This window comes from Clarias gariepinus, chromosome 17, assembly GCF_024256425.1.
Source record: "Clarias gariepinus isolate MV-2021 ecotype Netherlands chromosome 17, CGAR_prim_01v2, whole genome shotgun sequence".
In the NCBI taxonomy this organism is placed as follows: Eukaryota; Metazoa; Chordata; class Actinopteri; order Siluriformes; family Clariidae; genus Clarias; species Clarias gariepinus.
The window spans coordinates 1,080,001-1,100,908 of NC_071116.1; the positions used below are offsets into that span (position 1 = coordinate 1,080,001).

Sequence of the window (20,908 nt, forward strand, 5' to 3'; positions counted from 1 at the left end):
CTGTATAAACTGATTTGTGCTAGCTAATCTCAGTGTTCTGGCTAGCATATATTCTGTGTTTACAGCGTGTGTGTGTGTGTGTGTAAAATGACATGAATAGTTTATTTATGTTTAGTAAATATAATAGTAAATATTTTATGCTAGTTTATTTATTGTTTTATATAAACATATAGTAAGTTGATTTAGCGTTTATCGCTAATCGTTACAGAGAACCGCAGCACGTCTATCACAAGAAAAAATACTACACGAGAATAACTAAAATTACTCATGTCTCATATAAAATCAAGGTGGTTTGTATTAGTAATTGTATTATGTGTCATGGTGTGTGTGACCACAGTCCATCACACACACCCATACACACACTCGCTCACCCACACATACACACAGGTCAAAGAGTCACAAGGTGGGTTTAACACTTGCTGAGGTTTATCATATTTTCATAACTGTATTTAAACCACACCTTATACACACCCAGACCCAGTGTGAACAAGTGCTCATACACACACCCACACACACACCATCTTCATTATGTTATGTGGTCACAAGAAGGTGGGGCAGGAAAGGTGGATTCACAAAAAAAAAAAAAAACAACAACACGTGTACACATACAGTACACTTATTTTTACACACTCTCTCTCTCTCTTTCATACACACACACACACACACACACCCACACACGCAAACACAGGGTGTGACTCAGTAGTTCCACCACTATGAGCTGAGATGCAAAGATGGTGAATCATTACGACTTGTGTTTACATTCCGTCATCTTCATCATCCTCATCATCCTTACCATCATCATCGTCATCGTCATCATCATCATAATCATGACTTTATCACAATTAGACAGATGAGCGTACAGAGAGAGATTGGTATGTTAGATCAGACAGACAGACAGACGGACTTACTGACAGACAGACAGAGTGTCAGTGTTCAGTGAGATCTGTGTGAATTGCAGTAAAAGGGGATTTACAGGAAGCGACGCTGCCAGGAACCGAGAGTTTCTCACTAAGCTGGCTGTGTTCAAACAGACGTACCAAGGTCACGGGAAAAAGGGCTTATCTCACGTCTGATTCCACACGTCACGGCTTTCCCACATCACATAACATGCACACACACACACACACACACACACACACACTCCATAATCCTTCATAATACACTGCCAGCTTTGAAGCTGAAGCTCTGAGTAAATAAATCAATAATCTGCGTTCGGTTCGTTCAGACCTGAAACAATGGAGATTTAATTTTGTTCTGAATGTTTATTTATATCATATTTATAACTTTAAGGCATCAAAGATTCACTTTTAAATGGATTAGGGATAAAGGTTCAAGAGGTCAGGTCTCTCTTTAAAAAAAAAACACACACGACATTTTCAATAGAAACACCTCACAGGTCTAACACACACCCTGCTTCACACACACCACCATGGTGAACTCAAGAAAGAGTACAAGTCCATTTGCTTTGTTTGAACACAACCTGCTTTAGATTGTGAAAGCCATGTGTGGGGCTAAACTAAACATTATAAACATATCTGTTAGCTATATTTGATATACATGGAGAAAAATCGATATACTTATATATCATAATTCTTTTGCATGGTAGGTAATTTATCCCCACACTGACACCATAACTGATCTTTCTAAATTAATTTTTAATTCATATGTGTTGCATGTTTGAGGTGGTAAAATGTTCCTCTATGAGCCTAAAGGTGGGGCCCCTAACCACTCAACACAGCATTCCATGTGGTTTGTTTAAAATTGTAACAATCTGAAAAAATAAATATATAAAATCAGGCAGTGATGGACAAAAACCACAAATCCTCTACTTGAGCGAAAGTAGAGATTCCCTGGATCAAAACATGTAGTAGTCCTTCTTTTACATTTTAACTTGAGTGAAAGTAAAAAATTACTTCATTTCAAATTTATTTAAAAAATATAATATAAAAAATATATTTAATAAATAATGATTAGTGGCAAAATTCATGCTTCAAACACTACAGAGCGGTTAGGTAACACAACACCATGCTAAAATGTAGTCAAGTAAAAGTACAGATATTCGCTGTACAATATAATGTAGTTAAAGTAAAAAGTATCTTCTAGTAAAACTACTCAAGTAAAGTACAGAAACTTGAAATATTTACTTAAGTACACTATAGAAGTAAATGTACTTGGTGATTAACTGGTAATTCTCTTATCTAATATTTAAAGAGTGTCCGTTGTTGAAGCTGACTGCTGGTGTAAAAGCGTGTGTCGTACAGCGCTGCTCTAAACCAAAAACGCTTCCTTGGTGGTACGGTACTTGGTTCTGGTCTGGTCGCCCTAACACACAGCAATTAGTTTTTGTTTCACTGTTCTGGTATTCCTCAGGGTTCGGTTCTTAGCCTGAGTGTTTTAAATTACATTAAATGACATTAAATAAATACATGGATGGTGAAGACACAAACAGTTTAACGCTGTGCACGTGTGCCAACGGTTTAACACACATCAGTGAGAAAAACACTGACACCAGGGTGAGTATTCTGACCCCTTGAGGGTAACGGAGCCCAAGTTACCTCCTGGTTGTATATGTGTATGTGTGTGTGAGAGATAGAGACAGAGCATGTGTGTGCTGTGTGGAGAGAGACCCATGGGAATAAAAACAGAAAAAAAAAAGAAAAAAAAAACGCTATAGTGTGTGTGTGCGCATGTGTGTGTTATGGTTTTGAGTCCACACGTGCACGTGTACGGTACAGGAAGTCGTGCTCCGAGTAAAAGCCCAAGAGACATGCATGTGTGTGTTTGTCTGAGTGTATATGTGTGTGTGTGTTATTGATAGAGTAAAAGAAAACACTCCTCCCGTCCCCCTCCCCTGTTTTTCTCAAAACATTTGCTCACCAGGTTTTTTTCTCTTTTGGTTTTCACTTATACTTCACCACACCGCAATCCGCCAATGGTTTATTGTATGTTAATCATTAAAGAACAACACTCAGTTCACAGCTGAAACAAGTCCTAATTGTTATAGCAGCTACAAACACGTGTTCCCTCACCAGCCTCTCTTCACTCTCTCTTGAACTGAGAAGATGTTCACCTCTGACTGTTACAAAATACTGACACTGGAGACTCCTTCTGCTTAAGTCACAGTTGCATGTGCACCATTTGATCTGTTTACATCGTATCTGACCAATAAAGAAAAAGGTTTCGAGCAGGTTCTTAGCCCCGCCCTTTTTCTACACCACTCTCAGCCCAAATTCTGTTTTATTAATGTATTTCTGTAAACGTACTCATTAAGCCACAATCCAACGTGGGATACCATTCTGAAGATGCTGTTAGCTAGAGCACTTGCCCATGTGCATTATGGGTAATAAAGATGCACAAGCTATTCAAGTTGTCTGTGTTGTAGTAATAACATAAGTATAGACATGCTTTCCCCTTCAACTCAACACTCCTTAGTCCTATGTCCAGTGTGTGTGTGTGTGTGTGTGTTTCAGCAGGGAGGAGGTTGTTAACACACGGCGTGTATTTTCCAGTCACTTAGCAGGAAACACATCATTGCTCATTGTGGCAGACGAGCTACGCTGTTTTTACAGGAAAAGTGCAGAAATAAAAATAACCCCGAGCCCAAAGGTTCCACCGGAGCCGCTGGACACGGCGTGCACAAAATTCCTGTTTAAAAAAGAAAAAAAACAAACATTAAAGAAAATGTTGCTGAGTGAGAGAGAGACTCTGGGAAGGTGTGTAGAGAGAGAAGCGCTGCTTGGTGCCTGTTTCTGCATTAATGATCAAACTCTTAGGGGTGATTAATTCACTATAAGAGCAGCTCTGAGAGAAGGGACGTTTCACATCGCAGTTCTCTGAGAACGCGGTACTGATGAATGAATTAACTTGGGTTAGATGTTTGTGTGATGTTAGTGGAAGAGGTCTCCAGTGTCAGCCGGACGTTTTACCACATCTTCAGGAATTTACACTTCACTCCGGTTTCTGAATCACATGACAAGCTGGAAGTTTTTTTTATTCTAATAATATGGAGAAAGAGCATAAAGCTACTCTAACACTAACACGATATTACACTCTAATACAGGTGTAATTATAAGCAGATCAAAAGCACAACGGCGTTCTTAAACAAAATAAAACTCTGACATTGCTGTAGTATAAGTGGAATAAAACACATGTGACATGACAACAGTTTCACTGATTATTTTACTAGAACACAGTGACAGTCAGTGATTTATTTCTAATGTATTAATTAACAACAGTAATAGTTTTTATCCAGATCATGAAGAACAGTGCGTCAGTTTGTGTTTTACTGATCCCTTTTTTTCCTCGAGATCGTGACCTGATGGACTTCTGTCTTAAAGTTTCACGTTAATATAGTCGTGTCTGTGTGCGTTATTTTCGTCCTCGCTCTGCGCAGAGACAGTGAGGCGAGCCGGATGTTACGCTCAATCTCACAAAAGACAGACGCACACACATTGTAAGGTAAACACGCGGCAGGTATGCATGGCATGTGAACCCGAACACACCTGAGACTGGATTAACGTGGCTCGTTTATACGGTATCCTTCTCATTTACTTTTAATCGATAAAAAGTCTCCTGATTGGAAGCGAAGTCAAGAAAACCTGCCACTCTCAAATAATGATTTAATGAAAGTTATTTACTTTTTACTACAACACTCCTGATTAGGGTTAAGATGATATACGAATTTTAATACCAACAGCGTCAGGATTTCAAGAGCTAAATTTTTTTTTTTAATGAATAACTGCAATTAATAAAGCAGAATGAGTCATTTAACGCTGTTCCATCTTTAAACTTTAACGTCTCTACAAGATTTCTAAAGGAACAAGAAAATCGTGATCTTTACGATGGTGTAAATGGAGGGAAGTGAGCGCAGGACTCAGGAATGGAGGATGTGTGACGTTACCCCCCCCCTCCCTCCGACACCTCCTGCTTTTCTTCCTCCTGCTATTGTGAACTAAACCAAGTGCACTTAACTTTCTAAGTGAGACCTAAAAATATTCACTTTTATCCTCTTTTGAGGAGCCTGAGGCTAAAAAAGTGATAAACACTTAGAGATAGGAATCTGCTGTGAAGATCAGATCAGATCAGATCAGAGTTTTTGTCCCGGTGGCGTTCGGTCATGGGGTCGAAAACTTTTAACTGTCTGTACAGGAGACGACAAAGAGAAGGGAGGAGCGGGGATTAAACACCACACCTGAGTGCGTGCTTCACGATGTCTCACACCTGTCATCACACACATTAGTCCGTCTGGCTCACCTGTCTGGCTAAACGTGCTACAGAAACACGGCGCACTGAGGTTTCACTGTTTCTCTTTCTCTCGCAAACACACACACACACACACACACACACACTTGCGTTAGCGTGATTTGTGTGACTCATTCCTTTGGTATCCAGTGGGTTCATTTTCCGCATCGGAAATTCACTTCATTAAGGAAATAAAAACAAACAGTTCGCAGCTAAACGAGTGCTGATTACTCACTGAAAAAAAAAGGGTTATACCCTAATACCCCTATATCTCACCATTTATAATTTTATCATGCTACAGTATTTTACATTTTAAAAAAAGGCCAATGTATGGCAGAACACAATAAAATATCTTACACACTTCAATTTGAAGTGCAGATAAGACCCGGGACCGAGAACTAACACACACACACACACACACACACAGACACACACAGACACACACACACAAAAGTCTACTCTCATACAGGTCACATTCATAAACACAAAAAGGATCACATCAACAGACGATATACGACAGACAGTTTTGCTAACGAGCCGTCGGTTAATCCAGTAGTGTCGAGTTCAAGGATACTTTTGTTTAATGTCTAATAGGGACGGGAATCACTGAGGGGCAACTCAATACGATATTGTCACGATACCGAGGTGCCTGTTCGATTCGTATTGCGATACTATATTATCATCTTCAGAAAAACATCATTTAACAGTGAAATAATTATTATAAATGGGTTAAAAAGACATTAGCATACCGTTACCATGACAACTAGGTTTTTAAACTACACTACGCATACGAGTGTGATGGTCAGGGGGGCACATACCTTTTCGTTTCTGGATGTATTAGATTGGAATATTTTTGAACGTCGATTCAGTGGGATCTGGATTCCTGCGCAGTGTATGTGTGTGTGTGTGTGTGTGTGTGTGTGTGTGAGGTTCGAATGCATTTCCTGATCAACAGTCAACAAGCTGGCTCGACCCGACTCTCCGCTCGCTCTGACCCTCGCCCCAGCTGAGTGAAGCGCTGGGAAAGCCTGCGCTAAAGCCATGCTGCGTGTTTATTCCTGAGTTATCCTGCCACGGCAGCGGGATTCCTGTAAACCTGCGACTGCACAACCAGAGGTCATCGAGTCAAAGAGGTTCGAGGATCCGCTTGATAAAAATAACATAAACATACATACATTTATACACACATACACACCTATACGTATTGTTAGTCCATTATTAGTGCAGACGGGTCGGGAAAAAAAATCCGCTCCAGTTTCCTCCTTTCAGAGAAAGTGTACAAAACACAGTACGTAACTATTTATAACTGGTGCAGAATCGAGCTCAAGGTGAATTCCCATCCGATCCGAGCGCTCCGGCTGCTTTTAAAGAAAACCTGGCGAAGGTTCAGGACATATTTACCATTTATCCCTTCACCTCGCACCCACGCCTGCTTTTACTGTAAACTGACCACGTTCATAATGCCCCTTCACCCCAAACACACTCCATCAGGTGAGGCTGGTTTAGTTAGAGATGACGGTGATCTAGCTAACGAGTAACAAAAGCTTATATGCATGTGATCCATTTTTCTTTATTATTTTAAATTGAGAACTGTGACCAGGGAATTGATTTAATCTTGCGACATTCTGAGTAATGCAGAGTAACGGACATGATGTTGCTGAAGAAACACTATCCGCCCTCTTTTGCATGAGTGTACGTGTATGCCCCTCCCACTCAATTTCGCCATATACATCACAGGTGAAACCGTGGCAACCAGCCGGAATCTGAACAGAAGACACGCCCACAGGTCAGTACTGTAGAATGAGTTAAGTGCCAACCTTTAACATGCATATCTTTACTGAGTAACTAGTGCATGCGTGTGTGTGTGTGTGTGTGTGTGTGTGTGTGCGTGTGAGACGCTGACGATGAGTGAAGATTGCTGACTGCTCCACATCGTCTCACGTAACTTCCCGTTGACATTTCTGACTGGGATTTTTTTTTTCTGATATCAAACAATTTCTGAGAAAACTCGCAGGTTTCACGTGCCTTTGACACAGCTGTGCGCGACACTTTCATCCCTTTGCACATCTGCACCATGCTAATTGGTGCCACACACCTGCACCGAGACGGAGACGGACCAGACCAGGCAGATTAGAATCAGAGAAACCACCGCCGCTGTGCACTGATACTGATCTCAGTCAACTCTTCTTCTTCAGATGCTGCGAGATCCGTGCCAGCGCTCTTCTACAGGAATGCCCAGACACCTTGAACACGGCCGTCAGACACACCTTCCCCCCGTCACGTGACGGGATTTATTGATTTATTTATTCATTAATGTATATATTCATTACAGACATCGCTATAGGAGCTTTGATTACCACTTCTTCTGCAGTGACTTCTGATGAAGCTTTGATGAATCTCCATCAAAGACTCCATCATAAAGCACAGTAGGACCGCAGTGGAAAATCAGAAAGCAGTCTGTATTCAAACTGGACTCTTCTTCATTTACAGCCCAGGTGGCTTCTGATTGGCTAAGAGCAGTTAGGATGATAAGGCACCACACACACACACACACACACACACACACACACACACACACACACACAAGTCAAGGTCAGCCACTGCGATTTAGTATTTGAGTATCAGTGACCACATGCTCATGCACGCACACACACACACACACACACACACACACACACACACACACACACACTGCCAGTTTGTCTCCACCCTCAGCTGATCTGATCTTATCTTATTTCTCATCTAACCTTATTTCAAATATATCCAGAGTGTGTGTGTGTGTGTGTTGCTTTAGAGAATAGGTGAGAGGTTAAAGTGCTGCAAACTTCAAAGAATAGTACGATTCATCTGATGAGAAATGAGATCACAGTTCAACATGCAAACAGAAAGACGGAGAGAACGAAGGAAAATACAACTGATAGCAGTACATAAACGTAATGAAGAGTGTGAATCCACACACACACACACACACACACACACTGTTGCTGAAAACAGAAGCGAGATGCCACGCAGGTGTGAGGTCGATGATGTCATGAGAGTTTTGGTATTTTGTTACCACACACTGGAATGGCTGCTAAACTTTTTCGCGCACACACTCGCACTTACACACGCGTAAAATCGTCACTGCGCTCTCTAGTACTCGCACACACTCATACACACACCTTAATATGTTTATATCACATGCAATTCAACATCATTTTAAATTTAAGTGTTTGAAAGTGTAAAAGTTTCTCAGGTGTGAATGGAGTGTGTGTGTGTGTGTGTGTGTGTGTGTGTGTGTGTGTGTGTGTGTGTGTGTGTGTGTCGGGTCAAGAGCAGTTAATGTTAAGCTGCACAGAAATGACTCACTGACTGAAACCTTCATACACAGACACACACACACACACACACACACACACACACACACACACACAAAAAAAAAGCGTACATCTCTGTGTCACCTTCTTTTCCTGCATTACTCATAGTGAAACAGCGCTGCACCTTCTGCCAGCGTCAGGACACCTCAGCTAACCTCACACTTCTTCTGTTCAGCTTTACACACTGAGAATGCGTGTGGGATTGTGTGTTTGTGTGTGTGTGTGGGGGGGGAATGATCCGTCACTCAAGAAATTCCCAAACCATGAACTTTGGCTCTACACACGTACATGTCACTCAGCTGGGAGAGATCAGAGACATGATGGAGATCTGGTTCTGATCCAGAGACGTCTGAGAGAACCAACCTGAGACACCCAGAACGAGATGGTTGTTTCTAAAATTTTTTTTTTTTATTCATAACTGCTTAGGGAACAAACAGATGAAAACATGCTACCCTATTCATATTAACGAACTCGTTTGAATATGGTATGGTTTCCATGGCAACGGCTCATTTACAGGGACGCTAACTAAATGCCTATGAAAGGGTCGATAAGGAGACATTTATTTACATTTCATAGAAAGAGTGTCAGCGCTTCAGGATAGAGGAGTTCGCGCAAAAATGACAAGAAGAATTGTTTTTTTTCTCTCATTAACTTTGATTAAGAGAAAGAAATCGAGTCTGGTGGAGAAACAGATGTTTACAGCTTCTATAACATAAGTGACAACAGGAAATGTTTTCCTCATGCTTGTTTCCATGTAGATGTTCTAGGTCATGAAATTTTCCTATAAGTGGATAAATAGCGCTCATATTGATTTTCTTAGCCTACTTTTGCGCTTTTTGGAAATGACTTTTTAATCACATGACTCTCGGCTAAGTGTTCATGGAGTGTTAGGCTCTAACCAGAGACAGCTGATTGCTTTATTACTTGGTTTGAATCTCAGTTTAAACTTAACACTATATAAAAAAGAGCTTTGCTGTTAATTAGACAGAGAATATTCACACTCAGGTGATTTCCCCGAGCGAAGCCACTGCACTTATTTATCAGGATTAGTCATGTAGTGGAGCGGGGAAATCACCAACATGTGTGTGACCTGGGCGTTCAGACCTGCTCAGGTGTGTCTGGGGCTCCAGCACCTTCTCATCACACTGTGATTCATCAAAGAACAGGGTTTCACACTTCACTTTTATTAACATACTTATTTCACTATTGTCAACTCTGACTGGACACTCCGCCTCGTCCCACACCTCAAAAACATTCACGTGTTTATTGGTGTAGAAGGAACAATTTCAACATTTTTGGAAAGTCACAGAAAGGGTTTAAAGGGTTCTTTGCATAATCTCTAATCTGGCAACTTTGTTTCCACAGAAATAACTTTGAAAGATAGATCAAAGGGAATGGGGTTAGAAGATAGATTCAAATAAAGTGCATTATTTATATTGTGTTAAACAATGATCGTGAGTTAGATGTGTGTGTGTGTGTGTGTGTTACAGTTAAAGCCCCCTTTAGGCAAGTTTCAGGAACAATAAAGTAAATAAATCAATCAGACGAAACTAACCGTAAAGCGCGCTCTGATTGCGTCATTGCGCGCGCGCGCGCGCGCGTGTGTGTGTGTGTGTTTGTGTTTACCTTCCACCCGGCTGAGCTGTTGCTGTCCCCCTTGTCCTTGAAGTACGGCACGCTCTTGACCATCCACTCGTAGATCTGCGCGAGGGTCAGGCGTCTCTCCGGCGCGCTCTCGATCGCCTGCGTGATCAGGTCCGCGTACGACATGTTCCCCCAGGCGTTCCTCCGGCACGAGCTGCTCTTCCTCTGCGCGGACGACGTGGACGAGGACGATGATGATGAGGAGGAGGAGGATGAGCAGGACGAGGAGGTAGAGGACGAGGATGAGGAAAGAGGCTGCACCTGCACCTGCTGATGCTGCGGCACCTGTTGCACCTGGGCTGCGGCCGGTGCGGGATGCTGATGCTGCTGATGCTGCAGGTGCGAGTGCGGGTGCGGGTGCGGCGGGTGCGCGTCATCGCTCCCGAACCCGCGCGCCTTCCTGCTGTCCTCCGTCTCCGTCTCGGTCTCCTCCAGCAGGGCCAAGCTCAAGCCGCCCATGAAGCCCAGGTCCCGCGGCTCGCCCTCCGCTCCAGTAGCCGCGGGAGAGGACTCGGGTCTGGGCAGGGGCCAGGTGCAGGAGCGCGGGCGGCAGAAAGGCTCGAAATCCGGGTCCGAGTCCAGCGGGTGAAGCTGCTGCTGCTGCTGCTGCGGCGCCTCTGCCATAATGACTTACTGTAATTACTAATTAATTAAAGCCACTCCGGGGGTCAGGTGGGTCCACAGCGCGGCTCAAGTCAAGACACGCCACCCACACACACACTTCTACACTCACACCTTCACACACGCGCGAGTGTGTTCACAGCATGAGGCTCCCTCTGTGTGTGTGTGTGTGTGTGTGTGAGTGAGTGAGTAAGTGAAGACTGGCGGCGGCGTCCCGCGCTCATTAAACACACTTTCTACACCTAAGTTACGCCGCGCTCCAGGACACGCCCACTACGCCTGACTGACAGCCCGTGACCAGCCAATCACATCCGCGCATTCATACTGTAACCATGGAGCTCATTTGCATACCAGTTAGAGTGTAATACTACACTACACTCATTCCCTCATAGAGCTCTAACGGACTCCTCTTAAATTAAATAAATCAGTAAATAAAGGTCTTAATTGAGTCCGGATTTACTTTGATCACGTATAAGGACATTTTTTAAAAGTTTAAAGCCGCGCTACAAAGTTACAGCTCTCGATTCCCTCTACGGCAGGGTTGCCAGATATATGTAAATCATGTGAATCACACAAACGCTACAGTGAACTAGCACTGAAGTTCACCCGTCATCAATCTGGCAACCAGAAAACCTTCTTTAAGTAGTGCTTCTGTACGTCTAAATAATATAAATGCACCAAAATTAAATACAAATAGCAAAACAAATAAAAACCTTCTGTGTATTAACACACCTGGGTAACAGTCATCATGTTTGATTTTATTGTACAGAGGTTTAACTGGTGTACGTTTATGTTCTTAATTCTAATCTTTTCATTTCCATCCACTAGAGGGAGCCATCATCCTTTCTTTACAGGAAAAAAAAAAAAATATATATATAAATCCAGCTTCTTGTTAGTGTTGGGGACAGAGCGCAGAATCAGTTTTTCATACGGAACCCCTGGAGCAGGGTTAAGGGCCTCGCTCAGGGGCCCAACAGCATCCACATGGCAGAGCTGGGGCTCGAACCACCGGCCTTCCGATCAGTAACACCACCGGCACCCCGGACGCTAAAGGGTCTCGTTAGACATCATGAAAAATTTACTATCTTTCAAGTCATCCAAGCATTTTCATACCTTTACCACGACAAAAAAGTAAATATTTAAAATATTTTTATTTATTTATGCTATATACTGTTTTTTTCCTTTTCTCTTGTCAATATCAGTCTATACAGCAAGTCAACTGCAATGTGATCTCGGTCTGAATGAGCAACATCATTATTATCCTTCAAAAACATACAAAGTACTCATTCGTTCATTCATTCATTCATTCATTCATTAGCACCATTACAAAGCATTAATGAGGATGATTTGTAAAAAAAAAAAAAAAAAAAAACTATAATATTAATTTCAAAAGCATATGCTATGTACATACATACAGTATACTTAAGATGATAAACATATGCATTTACAGGAAGCATGATAAATATAAATGTTGTGGAATATTAAAATGTATAAATTAAAACACAATAAGGTGCATGTGTGTGTGTGTTGATCAGATGCGTATGGTGTAAGACTCGGAGTGTGTGACGTAGCGGACCCAGCGGTGTGATGAAGCCTGATGGTTTGGAGACAGTCGCACAAATCGGAGCTGCAGGCCTGTACATGTGTGTTTGGGAAGCTCGAAGCTCATGCTCACAGGCCCGACCTCCAGGAGAGAGGCGGAGCTAAGACCAGGAACCTCCACCTACAGGAAGAGAAAATAGCGTAATGAGCGCTAGAGTCGTTTTTAGAAATACCTGCATGATATTCATGAACAGGTTATACAGTGTGTGTGTGTGTGAGTGAGTGTGAGTGAGGGAGAGATATATATATATATATAAAGATGTAGAGATCACCTTAAAGAGAGCTGAGAGCTGGGCTCCTCCGGGGAACCGCGGGATTTCCCACACCAGGGATTTGTGTTTGGGCCGAAGCTCGGCCGTCTGGTCAGGACTGCTCAGCTCCTGAGAGAGACTGAGAGAGAAAGATGAGAGAGTTGAGCAAGATGTGAGAGATAGGGATATATTTCTCACAACAATGAGAAACACGGTCATATGAAGACGTGACTTTTTTTTTCTTCTCCTCACCTCAGGGAACCCTTTGGCACAGGAACCGTCACTGAGACATTTATAGCAGCGCTGCGGAACAGGAACAATACACAACTGATATAACTGAGCGTTATGGAAATAATCAGTGGAAATGAGGCACGTAAGCTGATTAGAGATCGCGCACTCTGCGGACATGTATATCGCAGCCACAGCGATAGAGAACGCACCTTTTCGGCGGCAAATCACAGCGCAGTTTGAGGAAAATCAACAACCTGCGTGAAGAGAAGAAGATTATATAATTATTGAATTATGCTAAGAGGACTTCTGAACACCTCGGCCAGTTACATCCAGATGCAGCAGTTTATTAATGCCTTCTAATTAAAAAGACAGGATGCGGTTTGGGACGTTGCCATAGTAACCACTATGACTTGCTGCTGTTAGTTACTTTTTTTTTTCTTTGCTACAAAACAAGTGATGTTGAGTGCAGCGTCTCCGTCTTGTCATCATCGACCCCTGCGCTGAGCTGTGATGTTTATGTGCTGTTGTACCTGCTCCCATAATCCTTTTCTACAGTGGGGAAGAGACGAAACGGAGGGGGACAGGGCAGCTCATCACTCAGCTGGTAGTGCATCAGGGTTTGCTAAGACACACACACACACACACACACACACACACACACAAAACTGAGTGTTGGATCAGACACAGACAGGGTGATTCAGTGACAAACAAAATGGTAAAAGTGTGTGTGTGTGTGTGTGTGTGTGTGTGTGTGTGTTTACCTCTCCTTGGCTGGGGAAAATTTTTAAAATTCTATACGTATCAAATTCATCGAGCTTCACAGCCTGATGAAAACTGCACTCGTCCACCCGCACGGCCGCTCCGTAACCTGACACACACATACACCACACACAGTGAGAGATGAAGAGAGAGAATTTATTTAAAAGCAATAACACAACTCAAGATAGACGCGAGTAATTAACAAGTCAAGCCTCATCCATAATTTTCATTTTAAGCTTCAAGAGTTTTTCTCTGCTCACATCTCACCACTTCATCTGAAAACCGCCAGCAGCTTTGAATAACTTTCAAAGCATCATCACAGTGCACTGTATTTCCCCTGATCGGAATGGACTGTATTTATTTTTTATCTATAAAGCACATACTAGTGTGTGGGGAAATTACAGACTACTGTACGGGCACTGGTGGCTCTGTGGTAGGTGTTTCACCAACCATGTGAAGGCCCGGGTTCGATTCCCATCGAGCTGCCCAAACATCAGCCATTGGATGCAGCCCGGATAAAATGGGAGGGTTGCGTAAAAACCTTTGCCAAGCTTGTATGGGGCGCTGGGGGCCTGAACTCTACCCCAGGGGACTCAGGGCATCTACAGGGAACACAAGCACATGCACTCACGCTACGGTAAATCAGGAAATCTAATCAGCCTTTGGACTGTGGGAGGAAACTGGAGTACCCAGAGGAAACCCACCACGCACGGGAAGAACACAAACAGGCAAACTCTAGAGAAGGGAATCGAACCCTCGAACCTGGAGGTGCCGAACCACAGTGCTAACCACTACCCAACCGTGTTTTTACAAAAATAATTCTAAACACTTTACTTAAGGGCTGCGGGTCTAATGACATTCCTATTATTATTATTGCTGTAACAATGTTGTAATAAAATTGTAATAACTGCACACCGTCCCTGCTACCCTGCATGGCTTTACATTCTGTCAACGTTTAGTTTCCATGTGATTTGTTGCCATGGTAACAGGATAAGTTACCATGCTGCTAAACCCTCACCATGCGCGGTGTAGATGGTGCAGAAATGTATTAAACAATAAGGAGACATGGGCCGGCTGCGACTCTTACCTCTGAGCTGTGACTTCCCGATGCTGAGCTCCTCGTTTAGGCCGATCCTCATCTCTACACAACACACACACACACACACACACGTGTGAGCAAGTGAGACAGGCGGATTTGGTTTAACAGCTAACTTGGCTAACATATTCAGTTAAAGATATGAAGCTTTTATTTTTCATTTTGTGCTAGTCAGACGCTACTGTGACGATTAGCTAGCATACTGCCGAGCTTCCTAAATTGTTCTTGTGTCTGTAGACACTATAACCACTTTATAAACCATCTTTAATTTTTTTTTTTTTATCTATCTAAGTCTAAGCTATAAAGCCTCATGGGTAAAGTGAATTCTCAGTACCTGAACATGAGGGAAGGTAGCACTTGACTCTGATCTCTCCCTCCACGTCTGCTTTCATCACTACCCCCTAAACACACACACACACACGTCTCAATGTAACATACTGTATGTTAAATTTATATACCATACTAATGAATTAATTTCTCTCATAAATTATAAAATTAGTTCATATTATAAAAACCTGAAGCACTCACATTAGCACCAATAACCACTGAGAGTCTCTCCACCACGTCCACAAAGATCTCATTCTTACCTCCCTACACACACACACACACACACACACACACACACACACACAAAGAATTTATTTTATTGAGAAAGGATGCTTAATATATGATTGGAATAAAAAGAAAGAGAAACAAGGAGAGATGTGGAGGAAACAAAAGTGTGAGAGAGAGAGAAAGAGAGAGTTGGCGAAATATGTTAAATTAAATATTTAATCAATTAAATAGTCAAGCAACCAACTTAAAAAAACAGCAAACATTTTTCAAACAAATTCATGACTGAATGAATAATTAATGAATAGATTAATGACTAAATGATGATTTAAGGATCATTATAATCCTACATAATGAATACAAATAATAACATAATCCAAGAAAAAATAGATATCCTGAGGAATTAAATGAATAGAAAGATGAATGAGTGAGTGAGTGAGTGAGTGAGTGAGTGAGAGAATGAGTGAGTGAGTGAGTGAGTGAGTGAGTGAGAGAGTGTGTGAGTGAGTGAGTGAGTGAGAGAGTGTGTGAGTGAGTGAGTGAGTGAGTGAGTGAGTGAGAGAGTGTGTGAGTGAGATACCTCTCCACTGTGAGATGTCATGATGGGTCGGGCAGCAGCGGTGCTGGGAGCCACTTTACTCTGCTGTGTTTCTGCTCCAAACTGTAAAACACACACACACACACACACACACACACACATAACTTTAGCTCTCTTTACTACAACTAACAGACGTGTAATCAGACTGTAGACTGTAAACCAGACTTCTGGATTATAATTTCCTACTAGAGCGACGTTGCTGATGTCAAACAGACTGAAGGGTTTCGCGACGAGCGGCTCCGTCTGAATAAAATTCTTTAGGATGTCCATGGAGGTCGTCTGGATGTAGCCATAATCCTGAGAGAGAGAGAGAGAGAGAAGTTTTTAAATCTATAGTTAAACACTGGACAGTGCAAGCGTAATTCGTTCCGGAAGCGTGCTTGTATATCAAAACACTTACATATCGAAGCGAATTTCCCTCATAATAAATAATGAAAACTCAGAATTATTTAACAGGAGAAAGAAGGAGGGGGGGGGGGGGCTCTAACACACACACACACTAACAGACTCACTTCCCTCTAACAAAGAGTCTCTGGTTACTGAAATCTGAACCTCACAGTGAATCTCTCTAATGTCACTTGCTTTGCTTCCTTTTGAGGATTTGGCGGAGATGTGATGTTGCGTTGTCGTCCTCCTGCACTGCTACAGACTTTTTAACCTTTTTCTTCATGAGGGCCGTTGTTGCACAGTTACTAAAAGAACAGTTACGACACTTGGGACAAAATGCACGCGCACTGAGACTGAGCATGGGAGATGATTACCCACAATCCCACAGCGCGCGAGAGAGAATAACCATTGGCTCATTTGTGATCACGGGACTCGTATATCAAGACCTCGCTGTTGTTACAGTTTCACTGTATATCCATCACGTTACTACAGAGTCTAAATTAAACTAAATCAATCTTAGTGTGCGTACGACTCACCACCATCTCGTCCAGCAGCTCGTAGATCAGAGCGAAGTTCATGCGGACGGTTTTCTCACACACGCTGCCGCAGTAATCCTTAACCAGTGCGACAAGCCTGCACGAGACACATCACGGCAACAACGCCACGCTTAACCAAAACCCTCACAGACACACATACACACACCTCAGAGACTCATGAACTGTCCAGCCTCGTCTCAGGTGTCCACATAGTCAGGAGTACGGAGATAAAAAACTCTGTCACTCACCTGTTAAGAAACTCGACCACGGTGAAGGGAGAGGGATTCGTCTTGGTGGACACGACCCAGTAAAGTCCAGCGTGCCGGATGTGAATAAAGTTCACACCTTTGTGACTCTGGAGAGGATGAAGACAGGGGACAGTGATCTTACATCATCACCTTCTGCAACACTGTTCATCATCATGAGCATAAAAACAATGAATAATGTAGTAAAGCCGTGTACCATCACTACAGGAGGCTGATCTCCGCTCAGAGACGACACCATCTCATAAAACCTGCTCATGGAGTCTTTTTCCACCTCACCGCGGACTGAAGGAGGGTTAAGCAAAGATACAGATACACACACACACACACACACACAGACAGACAGACACCTAAACACACACACACACATACAGACAGACACCTGAACACACACACACACACACACAGACAGACACCTGAACACACACACACACAGACAGACAGACACCTGAACACACACACACACCTGAACACACACACACAGACAGACACCTGAACACACACACACACACACAGACAGACAGACACCTGAACACACACACACATGAACACACACACACAGACAGACAGACACCTAAACACACACACACACACACACACAGAGACACACACACACACACACACACACAGACAAACACCTGAACACACACACAGTTACAGTTTTGTACACTTGTACATATTTTAAAAAAGACATGAAAGGATTATTTATTAGAGATAAAGCTTAATGACATTAATAAATTTTTTTAAACGCACACAACTTTGAAGCACGCTGTAGCTTAAATTAACTTCTACAAAAAAATGACCATCAATGAATTATGTTTTTAAACACAAACACACAGACAGTCTAATGATCAGGATACAGTCTTTGTAGATCAGATTGTCGCCTTTTGATGACAAAATAAACACCTGAGAAATCATTTTTCATTCTAATTCACACCAACAACACAACGGAGAGGAATATTTCCGTATTAAATAAAACACGAGGCAGACTTAAACTCTTCCGGAAAACAACATCATCAGTTTAGAACGACAGAAAAACAAACGAAACCCGTCATAACCTCGACATTAGGGAGCTGGGCTACGAAACAACAACATCCGGTTTACTTCCGGGATGTGAAGGACCCCGTGTTTAGGTTTCAAACGCGCCTGATTAAAAATATTCTTCGCCAACAGACAACGTGGTTATTATTCATTAAGTCTAAATAAAACATGATTAAAATTAAATAAAAATTATAGAATCAAACTAAGAAAATGAAATATATATAATACACTTTAAAAGTATATTATACACTTATCTTATGCGTCTAAAATAAATATGTAATTTCACTGAAGATCACAAGCCTTGACAAGACTTGTCAGTAGCTACCTAAATAGATATACGTGCTTACTACCGCCACCTAGTGGCTATAATTTAAGATTCAAAGAACTTTATTAATCACACACAGTCATACACAGTCGTACACAGTACGATATGCAGTGAAATGCTTACACGACCGCCAGTGACCTTAAAAAATAATAAAAGCTTATACATAAGAAAATAAATATGAATAAAAGAAATACGTTAAAAATAAAATTAACTAGTAAAATATGCTGTACAAAGTAAAATATACTGTAATAAAAGAAATATGTTGGAAAATAAGACTAACTAGTGAAATGTACTGTACAAAGTAAAATATACTTTACAAATAAGAACAGAATATCAATATAGAACAAAATGTCAATATAACAAATATAGAAATAAAGCTCTGGTGTGCAAATATGCATAAAAAGTGACTTCGTAAAGTGTCTTATTTAAAGTAATTTGTACAGTGGTCCATAGATGAAGATATAAATATGAAAATATAAATATGATAAAGTGTCTTATTTAAAGTGATTTGTGCAGTAGAAAATATAAAATATACATTTGTAGTGCAAAGTGTGCACAAATGTGTCCAAAGTGGACATGAATGTCCAGACAGTGTTTGATGCTACAAAAAGACGGTATTAGTCCTGTGTTGTGTTGTGGTTGAGAGACCTTATCGCCTGCGGGATTCCAGAAGGAAATTGCTTATTCTTGGTAAGGAAGGTAAAGGAAAATAGAGTACAATAAAATAAAGGGTATTTTTTTTATTACTAATGAGTATTTGTAAATACTTTTTTATAAGTAAACATACATATAGTTAAAGAAGAATTAAAACACATTTAATAAGTAAAAAAAAAAAAAAAACGACCACTAGTACAGCGGAAGTGTGTTAGGTCAACTCGCTTGTAATGTGCAAAATAGAGTCAATGTTGTTATATCGGCTTTTAGATTGTTTTATACCATACATGGTTTAAATATTTTTCTGTTAATTTTATAACAGATGTAAGAGCTTTGTAGTTATTTACAAATAAGATTAGGTAAGATAAGATAAGATAAGATAAACCTTTATTAGTCCCACAAGTGGGAAATTTGTTTTGCCACGGCAGCAAGTAGACAGTACAAAGTTAAAAATTAAGAAACAACAGAATAAAGTAAAATAAAATAAAAGTAGGGGAAAAAATAAAATAAAATAACAAATGCTAACAGTATAAATGTATACTATACAAGCCACTTCTATTTGCAGGGAGGTTGTCTGAGCATGCATGATGTTGCTCATTAGTAAACCATGTACAATTGCACACATACAAGGTGATATCAAAAAGTTTTGAAATTAGTCCTGTGTACAAGCTCTGTTTGTTCACCGTACATCCTTCTGCGGCCGCCTTAAAATCTGTCAGTAGGATTTGCTATTGACGGTCTGGACCATGGGCACAAAGTCTTCCCGCACAAAGTCACAAATGTCAAAAAAGATTATCACCACTAAAAAGTCCACCACTAATCCAAACGCCATTAATTTAAAAACAAATTAGCAACAATTTGAAGATCCACCCAAGTTAAGATAGAGCTACATCTTAACTTGTGAAGCTCAAAATTACACAGTGTTATGACTATATTTTACAATGCAAAAAAGCTATGACATAAATAACAGCAAAACATAAGTAAATCACAAGAAATACATATACAAATAAAAATAAATATACAATCTTAAGGAAAAGACATGAAATAAAATCAGTTGGTTAACTAATGATCAGTTGGTTAATCACGCATTACATATCAGCTTTCTCTGTTCATTTTAAATGTACTTTTATATCGTGTTTAATGTTTGTCTGTAACCTCGGTAAAAGGTTCTAAGCTATCATTATAGCTATCTATTGCTACGACTTGGTCCTACATCCTGCCGTGTACACAGACTCGATTTATCACCTACACATAATTATACTATGATATAAAATGATATTTTATTTCTGCAATAGATTTATGTTAAATTATCATTTCTCATGTGCAGCTCTACTGTACAACTTACTGATGAAGATAACAGTAAAGATTTATCTATTTTGAAGTCTGATTGGAAGTATTCATGCAAAGACAAGAAAGAAAGAATAAAGATGATGTTAAATGTTAATTTACATTTTTAATTTCAGGATCAGGTTGGTTTGTAACTATCGACTGGTTCTTACCCTTCTGGTGAGCTAAAATGGTACCAAATGGATTAAAACTCCTATAAATCCTACTATAGATACTACAGCAGGATTGGACATATTTAGGATGTACATTTGGTCCATTGACCATCTGTCTGTCTGTCTGTCTGTCTCACTCACTGTCTGTTTCCCTGGCTGCTTTACTTGTTGTTTCTTTCCTGTCCTGAACAGCTCCATGTAATCAGCTCTATGAGCATCATTACCACAGATGGTCTAGATCAGACCTACAGA

At 41.1% G+C, this 20,908-nt stretch overlaps 2 protein-coding genes across 2 annotated transcripts in view; both read right to left on the reverse strand.

Annotated features, from left to right (window-relative positions):
• foxo1b (forkhead box O1 b) overlaps positions 1-11,073 on the reverse strand; it is a 24,289-nt gene extending 13,216 nt beyond the window's left edge. The window contains exon 1 of the mRNA XM_053516231.1: positions 10,224-11,073. Within this exon, the coding sequence (XP_053372206.1) occupies positions 10,224-10,865 (642 nt within the window). The 5' untranslated portion in view covers positions 10,866-11,073. The remainder of the gene's footprint in view (positions 1-10,223) is intronic.
• A 916-nt stretch (positions 11,074-11,989) lies between these two features.
• Positions 11,990-18,242, reverse strand: ap4m1 (adaptor related protein complex 4 subunit mu 1). The gene is made up of 15 exons (XM_053515805.1): positions 17,998-18,242; positions 17,337-17,422; positions 17,123-17,229; positions 16,875-16,971; positions 16,138-16,248; positions 15,934-16,014; positions 15,330-15,392; positions 15,136-15,202; positions 14,793-14,846; positions 13,708-13,814; positions 13,477-13,568; positions 13,156-13,200; positions 12,968-13,018; positions 12,737-12,854; positions 11,990-12,585 (listed from the first exon to the last, which is right to left on the reverse strand). The coding sequence occupies exons 1-15, from the start codon at positions 18,053-18,055 to the stop codon at positions 12,394-12,396; spliced, it is 1,329 nt and encodes a 442-aa protein (XP_053371780.1). The 5' UTR covers positions 18,056-18,242; the 3' UTR covers positions 11,990-12,393.
• Positions 18,243-20,908: the final 2,666 nt, after the last annotated feature.

Coding starts and splice junctions, on each gene's coding strand:
- ap4m1 (XM_053515805.1), bottom strand. CDS start 18,055: ATGATTTCTCAGGTGTTTATTTTGTCATCAAAAGGCGACAATCTGATC. Junction 16,249..16,874: donor AGCTGCTGGACGAGATGGTG/GTGAGTCGTACG, acceptor TCTCTCTCTCAG/GATTATGGCTACATCCAGAC. Junction 13,201..13,476: donor GAAAAGGATTATGGGAGCAG/GTACAACAGCAC, acceptor CTCTTCACGCAG/GTTGTTGATTTTCCTCAAAC.